We start from the raw sequence: 10,419 nt of genomic DNA, 5'->3' as shown, positions 1-10,419 counted from the left end.
TCCAGATTGAGACTTAGAGTCATCTGGATCAGTGCCAAAAATTGTATCGACGTAACCCTTTACGATGAACCTTTTTGTCACCTCCATAATCGAGAAACATATCCTTATTCCACTAATGATAATTTTGACCAATGGCCAGTGATCTACTCCTAGATCACTATTGTACTCCCTTGCCAAACCAGGGCAGAGTATACAATAGGTCTGGTCCATAGGATGGCATACTTTTATAGAACCTATGACTGAAGCATAGGGAATGACTTTCATTCTCTTTCTATTTTCTGCTGTGGTCAGGATTTGAGTCTTACTCAATTTCACACCTTGTAACACAGGAAAGAAACTCTTTCTTTGACTGTTCCATTTTGAACTATTTCAAAATCTTGTCAAGGTATGTACTCATTGAAAATCTTATCAAGCGTCTTGATCTATCTCAATAGATCTTGATGCTCAATATGTAAGTAGCTTTACCGAGGTCTTTCTTTGAAAAAACCTCTTTTCAAACTCTCCTTTATGCTTTGCAGAATAATTCTACATTATTTCCGATCAACAATATGTCATTCACATATACTTATCAGAATTGGTGTAGTGCTCCCACTCACTTTCTTGTAAATATAGGCTTCACCGCAAGTCTGTATAAAACTATATGCTTTGACCAACTTATCAAAGCGTATATTCCAACTCCGAGATGTTTGCACCAGTCCACAGATGGATCGCTGGAGCTTGCACATTTTGTTAGCACCTTTAGGATTGACAAAACCTTCTGGTTGCATCATATACAACTCTTCTTTAAGAAAACCATTAAGGAATGCAGTTTTGACATCCATTTGCCAGATTTCATAAATTGTGGCAATTGCTAACATGATTCGGACAGACTTAAGCATCGATACGAGTGAGAAAATCTCATCATATTCAACCCCTTGAACTTGTTGAAAACCTTTTGCAACAAGTCGAGCTTTGTAGATAGTAAGAATACTATCAACGTCCGTCTTCCTCTTAAAAAATCCATTTAATTAATATGGCTTGCTGATCATCGAGCAAGTCAATCAAAGTCCATACTTTGTTCTCATACATGGATCATATCTCAGATTTTATGTCCTCAAGCCATTTTGTGGAATCTGGGCTCATCATCGCTTCCTCATAGTTCGTAGGTTCATCATGGTCTAGTAACATGACTTCCAGAATATTATTACCGTACCACTCTGGTGCGAATCTTACTCGGGTTGATCTACGAAGTTTAGTAACAACTTGATCTGAAGTTTCATGATCATCATCATTAACTTCCTCACTAATTGGTGTAGGTGTCACAGGAACCGATTTCTGTGATGAACTACTTTCCAATAAGGGAGCTGGTACTGTTACCTCATCAAGTTATACTTTCCTCCCACTCACTTCTTTCGAGAGAAACTCCTTCTCTAGAAAGGATCCATTTTTAGCAATGAATGTCTTGCCTTCGGATCTGTGATAGAAGGTGTACCCAACAGTCTCTTTTGGGTATCCTATGAAGACACATTTCTCCGATTTGGGTTCGAGCTTATCTGGTTGAAGTTTCTTCACATAAGCATCGCAGCCCCAAACATTAAGAAACGACAACTTTGGTTTCTTGCCAAACCACAGTTCATAAGGCGGCGTCTCAACGGATTTTGATGGTGCCCTTTTGACGTGAATGCAGCTGTCTCTAATGCATAACCCTAAAAAATAGTGGTAAATTAGTAAGAGACATCATAGATCGCACCATATCCAATAAAGTGCGGTTACGACGTTCGGACACACCATAACGTTGTGGTGTTCCAGGTGGCGTGAGCTGTGAAACTATTCCACATTGTTTAAATTGAAGACCAAACTCGCAACTCAAATATTCGTCTCCGCGATCAGATCGCAGAAATTTTATTTTCTTGTTACGATGATTTTTCCACTTCACTCTGAAATTCTTTGAACCTTTCAACTATTTCAGACTTATGTTTCATCAAGTAGATATACCCATATCTGCTCAAATCATCTTGTGAAGGTCAGAAAATAATGATACTTGCCACAAGCATTAACACTCATTGGATCGCATACATCGGTATGTATCATTTCCAAAAAGTTAGTAGCTTGTTCTATTGTTCCGGAGAACGGAGTTTTAGTCATCTTGCCCAAAAGGCATGGTTCGCAAGCATCAAATGATTCATAACCAAGTGATTCCGAAAATCCATCTTTATGGAGTTTCTTCATGCGCTTTACATCGATATGACCCAAACGGCAGTGCCACAAATAAGTTGCACTATCATTATTAACTTTGCATCCTTTGGCATCAATATTATGAATATGTGTATCACTACGATCGAGATCCAACAAACTATTTTCATTGGGTGTATAACCATCAAAGGTCTTATTCATGTAAACAGAATAACAATTATTCTTTAACTTCAAATGAATAACCGTATCGCAATAAACATGATCAAATCATATTCATGCTCAACGCAAACGCTAAATAACATTTATTTAGTTTTAACACTAATCTCGAAAATATAGGGAGTGATGATGATCATATCAATCTTAGAACTATTTCCAACACTCATCGTCATTTCCCCTCAACTAGTCTCTGTTTATCATGTAACTCCCATTTCGAGTTACTAATCTTAGCAACCGAACAAGTATCAAATACTCAGGGGCTACTATAAACACTAGTAAGGCACACATCAATAATCTATATATGAAATATATCCCTTGTTCACTTTGCCATCCTTCTTATCCACCAAATATTCAGGGCATTTTCGCTTCCAGTGACCATTTTCTTTGCAGTGTAAGCACTCAGTTTCAGGCTTTGGTACAGCTTTGGTCTTCTTCACGGGAGTGACAACTTGCTTGTTATTCTACTTGAAGTTCCCTTTCTTTCCCTTTGCCCTTCTCTTGAAACTAGTGGTCTTGTCAATTATCAACACTTGATGCTCTTTCTTGATTTCTACCTTCGTCGATTTCAACATCACGAAGATCTCGGGAATCGTTTTCATCATCCATTGCATACTATAGTTCATCACGAAGTTCTAGTAACTTAGTGATGATGACTAGAGAATTCTATCAATCACTATCTTATCTGGAAGATTAACTCCCACTTGATTCAAGCGATTGAAGTACCCAGACAATCTAAGCACATGCTCACTAGTTGAGCGATTCTCCTCCATCTTTTAGCTATAGAACTTGTTGGAGACATCATATCTCTCAACTCGGGTATTTGCTTGAAATATAAACTTCAACTCCTGGAACATCTCATATGGTCCATGACGTTCAAAACGTCTTTGAAGTCCCGATTCTAAGCCATAAAGCATGGTGCACAAAACTATCAAGTAGTCATCATATTGAGCTAGCCAAACGTTTATAACGTCTGCATCTGCTCCTGCAATAGGTCTGTCACCTAGCGGTGCATTAAGGACATAATTCTTCTGTGCAACAATGAGGATAAACCTCAGATCACGGATCCAATCCACATCATTGCTACTAACATCTTTCAACACAATTTGCTCTAGGAACATATCAAAATAAACATATGAAAGCAACAACGCGAGCTAATGATCTACAACATAATTTGCAAAATACTACCAGGACTAAGTTCATGATAAATTTAAGTTCAATTAATCATATTACTTAAGAACTCCCACTTAGACAGACATCTCTCTAGTCATCTAAGTGATCACGTGATCCAAATCAACTAAACCATAACTGATCATCACATGAGATGGAGTAGTTTTCAATGGTGAACATCACTATGTTGATCATATCTACTATATGATTCACGCTCGACCTTTCGATCTCCGTGTTCCGAGGCCATATCTGCATATGCTAGGCTCGTCAAATTTAACCTGAGTATTCCGTGTGTGCAAAACTGGCTTGCACCCGTTGTAGATGGACGTAGAGCTTATCACACCCGATCATCACGTGGTGTTTGGGCACGACGAACTTTGGCAACGGTGCATACTCAGGGAGAACACTTCTTGATAATTATTGAGAGATCATCTTAAAATGCTACCGTCAATCAAAGCAAGATAAGATGCATAAAGGATAAACATCACATGCAATCAATATAAGTGATATGATATGGCCATCATCATCTTGTGCTTGTGATCTCCATCTCCGAAGCACCGTCGTGATCACCATCGTCACTGGCGCGACACCTTGATCTCCATCGTAGCATCGTTGTCGTTTACGCCATCTATTGCTTCTACGACTATCGCTACCGCTTAGTGATAAAGTAAAGCAATTACAGGGCGTTTGCATTTCATCCAATAAAGCGACAACCATATGGGTCCTGCCAGTTGCTGATAACTTCGGTTACAAAACATGATCATCTCATACAATAAAATATAGCATCACGTCTTGGCCATATCACATCACAACATGCCCTGCAAAAACAAGTTAGACGTCCTCTACTTTGTTGTTGCAAGTTTTACGTGGCTGCTACGGGCTGAGCAAGAACCGTTCTTACCTACGCATCAAAACCACAACGATAGTTTGTCAAGTTGGTGCTGTTTTAACCTTCGCAAGGACCGGGCGTAGCCATACTCGGTTCAACTAAAGTTGGAGAAACTGACACCCGCTAGTCACCTGTGTGAAAAGCACGGCGGTAAAACCAGTCTCGCGTAAGCGTACGCGTAATGTCGGTCCGGGCCGCTTCACCCAACAATACCGCCGAACCAAAGTATGACATGCTGGTAAGCAGTATGACTTGTATCGCCCACAACTCACTTGTGTTCTACTCGTGCATATAACATCAACGCATAAAACCTAGGCTCGGATGCCACTGTTGGGGAATGTAGTAATTTCAAAAAAATTCCTACGCACACGCAAGATCATGGTGATGGCATAGCAACGAGAGGGGAGAGTGTTCGTCCACGTACCCTCGTAGACTGTAAGCGGAAGCGTTAGCACAACGTGGTTGATGTAGTCGTACGTCTTCACGATCCGACCGATCCAAGCACCGAACGTACGGGGCCTCCGAGTTCAGCACACGTTCAGCTCGATGACGATCTCTGGCCTCCGATCCAGCGAAGCTCCGGAGATGAGTTTCGTCAGCACGACGGCGTGGTGACGATGATGATGTTCTACCGGCGCAGGGCTTCGCCTAAACTCCGTGACAATATGACCGAGGTGGAATATGGTGGAAGGGGGCACCGCACACGGCTAAGGAACGATCCGTAGATCAACTTGTGTGTCTATGGGGTGCCCCCCCCCCGCCCCCGTATATAAAGGAGCAAGGGGGGGACCGGCCGGCCCTTGGGGCGCGCCAAGGAGGGGGGAGTCCTCCTCCTAGTGGGAGTAGGACTCCCCTTTCCTAGTCCAACTAGGAAGGAGGAAAGGGGAAGGAAAGAGGGGGAGAGGGAGAGGGAAAGAGGGGCCGCGCCCCCCTACCCTAGTCCAATTCGGACTCCCCTTGGGGGGGCCACCTCCTAGGCTGCTGCCCTCTCTCTCCCCTCAGGCCCACTAAGGCCCAATACTTCCCCGGGGGGTTCCGGTAACCCCTCCGGCACTCCGGTTTTCTCCGAAATCACCCGGAACACTTCCGGTGTCTGAATATAGTCGTCCAATATATCAATCTTTATGTCTCGACCATTTTGAGACTCCTCGTCATGTCCGTGATCACATCTGGGACTCCGAACAAACTTCGGTACATCAAAACTTATAAACTCATAATAAAACTGTCATCGTAACGTTAAGCGTGCGGACCCTACGGGTTCGAGAACTATGTAAACATGACCTAGAACCATTCTCGGTCAATAACCAATAGCGGGACCTGGATGCCCATATTGGTTCCTACATATTCTACGAAGATCTTTATCGGTCAAACCGCATAACAACATACGTTGTTCCCTTTGTCATCAGTATGTTACTTGCCCGAGATTCGATCGTCGGTATCCAATACCTAGTTCAATCTCATTACTGGCAAGTCTCTTTACTCGTTCCGTAATACATCATCTCATAACCAACTCATTAGTTACAATGCTTGCAAGGCTTAGGTGATGAGTATTACCGAGAGGGCCCAGAGATACCTCTCCGACAATCGGAGTGACAAAACCTAATCTCGAATTATGCCAATCCAACATGTACCTTCGGAGACACCTGTAGAGCACCTTTATAATCACTCAGTTACGTTGTGACGTTTGGTAGCACACAAAGTGTTCCTCCGGTAAACAGGAGCTGCATAATCTCATAGTTGTAGGAACATTGTATAAGTCATGAAGAAAGCAATAGCAACATACTAAACGATCAAGTGCTAGGCTAACGGAATGGGTCAAGTCAATCACATTATTCTTCTAATGATGTGATCCCGTTAATCAAATGACAACTCATGTCTATGGTTAGGAAACTTAACCATCTTTGATTAACGAGCTAGTCAAGTAGAGGCATACTAGTGACACTATGTTTGTCTATGTATTCACACATGTATTATGTTTCTGGTTAATACAATTCTAGCATGAATAATAAACATTTATCATGATATAAGGAAATAAATAATAACTTTATTATTGCCTCTAGGGCATATTTCCTTCATAAAGCACATGCGCGGAGTTTTTATGGGCTAGGACCATGTATGTGCATGGTGATATAGCATATATCTGGAGGACTGAGTGGGTGGTGACACCGTACGACAACCACCAACCCCGCTTTAATAGTAAAGACACAAAAAATTGATTCACGTGAAGTCTGAATCCCATCGGTATTTTAATGATTATATGTTTAGGCACATGACAACAAATAGTGAACAACATGCAGATTGTCATGGGTGATGATCAAATTGCCGTGAGCTTGATTTGCGCGCCATGCAGTGGGCGCATCAGTCTAATGTTATTTACTGCATGAGTGTATGACGGTGCGAGCTCAAACTCAAAGCATTGAAGGATCATGCAAAACGCCATCTTAGCCTCAAGAAGGGCGAATTGTTGGGCAATGCAGATACGTGGCCCCCAACTAAATGGCAGGAATGCACCAGGATTCTTGGACGCGTGGAAGATCCCGTTGGTGAACCTCTCCGGCTTGAACTCATGTGCGTCTCTTCCCCATATAACCGGGTCATGGTTCATTAACAATAGGGGAAGCTCAATGAGAACACCGGCGGGGTATGTGATGCCTCCAATCTTTATCTCCTTGTACGTTTTACGGAAGAATGCGACAGCAGGCGAGTACAGCCGAAGTACCTCGTAAAGAATCATGGTCACCTGCAAAATAGTAGATTGCAAGATTTATATATCCAAGTTTATATCCTATTGTAATAATGGAATCAAGTAAACAACACAGCACTCACTGTTTTGAGTCGGTTAATGCCTTCATACTCAAGTTTGTTTTTTCCAAATAAGCCAATGGCCTCCTCCCTGGCACGGTCCTGCCACTCTGGATGCATACTTAGTACGATCATTGTCCATGTGAGCAGTATTGATGTTGTTTCTGTCCCTGCAAGATAGAACAACTTGCATTCCTCCATGACCTCTTTAATGGTCATTCCTGAGATGGATTGGCCATTGTCATCTGAGGTCCTCATGTTTGACTCAAGCATCAAGCCGAGCAAGTCATCTTTGATATTTTCTCCTTCTTGCATAGCTTGCATTCTTTTTCCAATTAAACCATGTAGAATGGATTCGATTTCACTATTATTTTGATGCATCTTTCTATTATTTTTGGTGGGCAAGGACCTGTAAATACCACAATAATTATTAGCACATACGGATTAATGGTACTAAATCATGGAATAACTCTCATTATTTAAGGTAGAGCTCGGATCAACAAAACATGGACTCTAGTGTTACTCTACATCAGTATTACCGTCTTTGATTAATGCTGATTTTTAAATCTATATTAGAGTTCCTCACAAGAAAAATCGATGCTAGCATATTAGCTTTTGACAGGAAGTTTGTATCTTGAAACTTTTTGGAAAAGACGAATACTCCCTCCGTTCCAAAAACAATAATTTTAGAATGAAGGGAGTATCCCGCAAAAAAAGAAGAAGTTTAACTCGTACTATGAGGTGCTGACTCACAAGTAACCGGGAATGCCAATCTTCCAAGCCCCGGCAATGCGTTCAACTTGCTCGGATTGCAGCTGGAAAACCCTGGCACCTTCAAGGTAGTTACTGCCAAATGCGGTGCGAGAAATGACATCTCCAGTGAGTCTTCGGAACTCCGGGAAGACATCCAACTCATAGGTACCATCTGAGCCAAGGGACTGCGTCCATCTATTGACAGGCTCTTCGCAGCTTGTGGACAACGCTGGCAGCATGAGCTGCAAATTAAACGATTTTTTCAGAATAACCAAATTAAATGATGTTCGCTCGGAGGACTAATCACGCACTTAATTCCTGTAAAAAAATCGTGCTTGATGAAACGATTACAAATACCTTGAGCTTCTCGAGATGGAACGCAGGGTTAAGGATTCTCCTATGCTTGACCCATTTCTCGCCCTCGTGTTCCGCCAGGCCTGCGGCAAGCAGCCTGGACAGCGGCGGAAACCTGACCTTTTCAAAGTGGCCGAATTTGTTGGACAACACTTCCTTGGCCAAGTCAGGGTCGTGTATGGTCACCTTGGGGTACATAGCATACCAAGACATACACGTCTTGCCATGCTCGCGGACAATGTCGCAGAGGAGCGGCGCGACGAGGGGGGCTATGCTGTGGCAGCGCAGCGGCATCGACCTCGATTGCGCCTCCTTGCGCCGACGCCGATAGTCCATCATATCCCCGATGACGAAGCGGTACGACGTGCCGCGAAGACCCTGGGCGCGCAAGGCACGCTCAAGCCGCCGTGGGTGCCACCACAGCAAATCTACCAACCGGCTAGCCTGCCATAGAAGCACAAAGCCGAGGGTGCCGCATACCAGGGAGCTCCACGGCACTGAAGCTGCACTCATCAGCGCGCTAAGGACCATTCTCTCTCTTGACAAGTTGGGGGAAGAAAGGCCAGTTGACAGTGCAAAGGGCTGATTTGGTTGAATCGGTATATGCTAGAGATGGACACAATATATAGAGATGTCTCGTTTGTTTAAAATATGTTCTTTCACTATAATAACAAAGGTTGTGGCCTATCTGATCCATGCCCTTGCTCCTAAGGAACTTGGTAGATAAGGAACTGCGGTGAAGATCCGATTGGCAGGCGATTAGTTAAACTAAAAGCGGTGACGGCATGGATTCAAGGTGCAAGTAGTACTAGTGCTACTGCCAGTAACAATGTGATCAAAGTTTTACACCACGACTTTGTAACGCCCGAACGTCAGTCCTTTAGCGCGTGCGCGTGACTTTCCTTCCAGCGATTTCCATCCGCATGATAAATTCCATACAACCAACTGATAAAAGAGCTCATCTAAAAAAATGATAAAAGAACTACTAGCTGATAGGTGTACACAAAGGGAAAACCTAAAATTACTAAGACCACACAGGGAAAGAGAAAAAGAAAAACGAATGACATGAGTGAGTTTCTTCGCGTTTTTTTACTTGTTCTATGTAAAAGAAAAACAAAGAAACTCACTCATGTCATTCATTTATTAAATTTTTGTTGAATAAAAAAAAGTGAAGCTTTTCAATAAAGACCTTGTAAATTTGGCCGAGCTTACATAAAAATATGAACATTTACAATAACAAATATAGGATGTGAAAGATGATAAATTCAACTATTCTATAAACTTGGTCATTTACAAATTTTGACTTGAGAAAAAACTAATATGTAGAGTACATATAAACGAAGGGAGTAGTTTGGTGTAAGAATATTACAAAGCTCGGATTTGGATTCTCATTGACAATTCACATTCAATTGACAAGCACTTCGATACCTGATTACCATGGTTCATGAAATCGTCACCCAACTTTTTTTACCAAAGTTATCACGTGACAACTCTGGTACCCGTATAGTGATAACTTTATAAATCACTTGGTGCTCAACTTTTAAATTGATTTTTCTACTGGAACATACGCATATGGTATCTAATATCAAAGTTCTCGTTGAAACAGAGCCGATTGTGAAGATAGATCATAAATTAGATACGAAGTTTGGGATTTATTAAATTTTTTGCTGCTATACATTTTAAATTTCCATGTATCAAAACAATCAATGACATCTATTTTTTGCCATTCGCATGCATGCAAATTGGAAAGTGGTATTGATGCTAAAATTCTCGCTTCCGCATCCCATTGAATCCCATCAACATAACTGATGGGTGGCGTGACCTACCGTGCAAATCAACTTCACTCTCTAAAGCTACGAGATGAAATCTTGGGGGAAGGGAACAGTGAAAGACGGTAGCACACTAAGTGCATCTATAATAGATCCCCTAAACTTAATCTGGTAAACCTTCTCCTTATCCCCAAAAGTCATTTTTTGAGGGATTGAATTTTTCACAACTAGCAGATCCCCCATATTTAATCCCCTATTGGTTTTCCAACTCTTCCAAACCTTTGGTCAAACAATTGA

General features: G+C 42.0%; 1 protein-coding gene across 1 annotated transcript; it reads right to left on the bottom strand.

Annotated features, from left to right (window-relative positions):
• Positions 1-6,758: 6,758 nt before the first annotated feature.
• Positions 6,759-8,884, bottom strand: LOC123041114 (cytochrome P450 CYP72A219-like). Its single transcript, XM_044463817.1, has 4 exons — positions 8,357-8,884; positions 8,000-8,241; positions 7,271-7,655; positions 6,759-7,184 (listed from the first exon to the last, which is right to left on the bottom strand). Exons 1-4 carry the CDS (start codon positions 8,882-8,884, stop codon positions 6,759-6,761), a joined length of 1,581 nt encoding a protein of 526 aa, XP_044319752.1.
• Positions 8,885-10,419: the final 1,535 nt, after the last annotated feature.

This window comes from Triticum aestivum, chromosome 2B (genome assembly GCF_018294505.1).
Source record: "Triticum aestivum cultivar Chinese Spring chromosome 2B, IWGSC CS RefSeq v2.1, whole genome shotgun sequence".
Classification (NCBI taxonomy): Eukaryota; Viridiplantae; Streptophyta; class Magnoliopsida; order Poales; family Poaceae; genus Triticum; species Triticum aestivum.
The sequence above is the reverse complement of the archived record's forward strand: the minus strand, read 5'-3'. Positions and strand labels throughout refer to the sequence as shown.

Coding starts and splice junctions, on each gene's coding strand:
- LOC123041114 (XM_044463817.1), bottom strand. CDS start 8,884: ATGGTCCTTAGCGCGCTGATGAGTGCAGCTTCAGTGCCGTGGAGCTCC. Junction 8,242..8,356: donor TCCATCTCGAGAAGCTCAAG/GTATTTGTAATC, acceptor TTTAATTTGCAG/CTCATGCTGCCAGCGTTGTC. Junction 7,185..7,270: donor GCATTAACCGACTCAAAACA/GTGAGTGCTGTG, acceptor ACTATTTTGCAG/GTGACCATGATTCTTTACGA.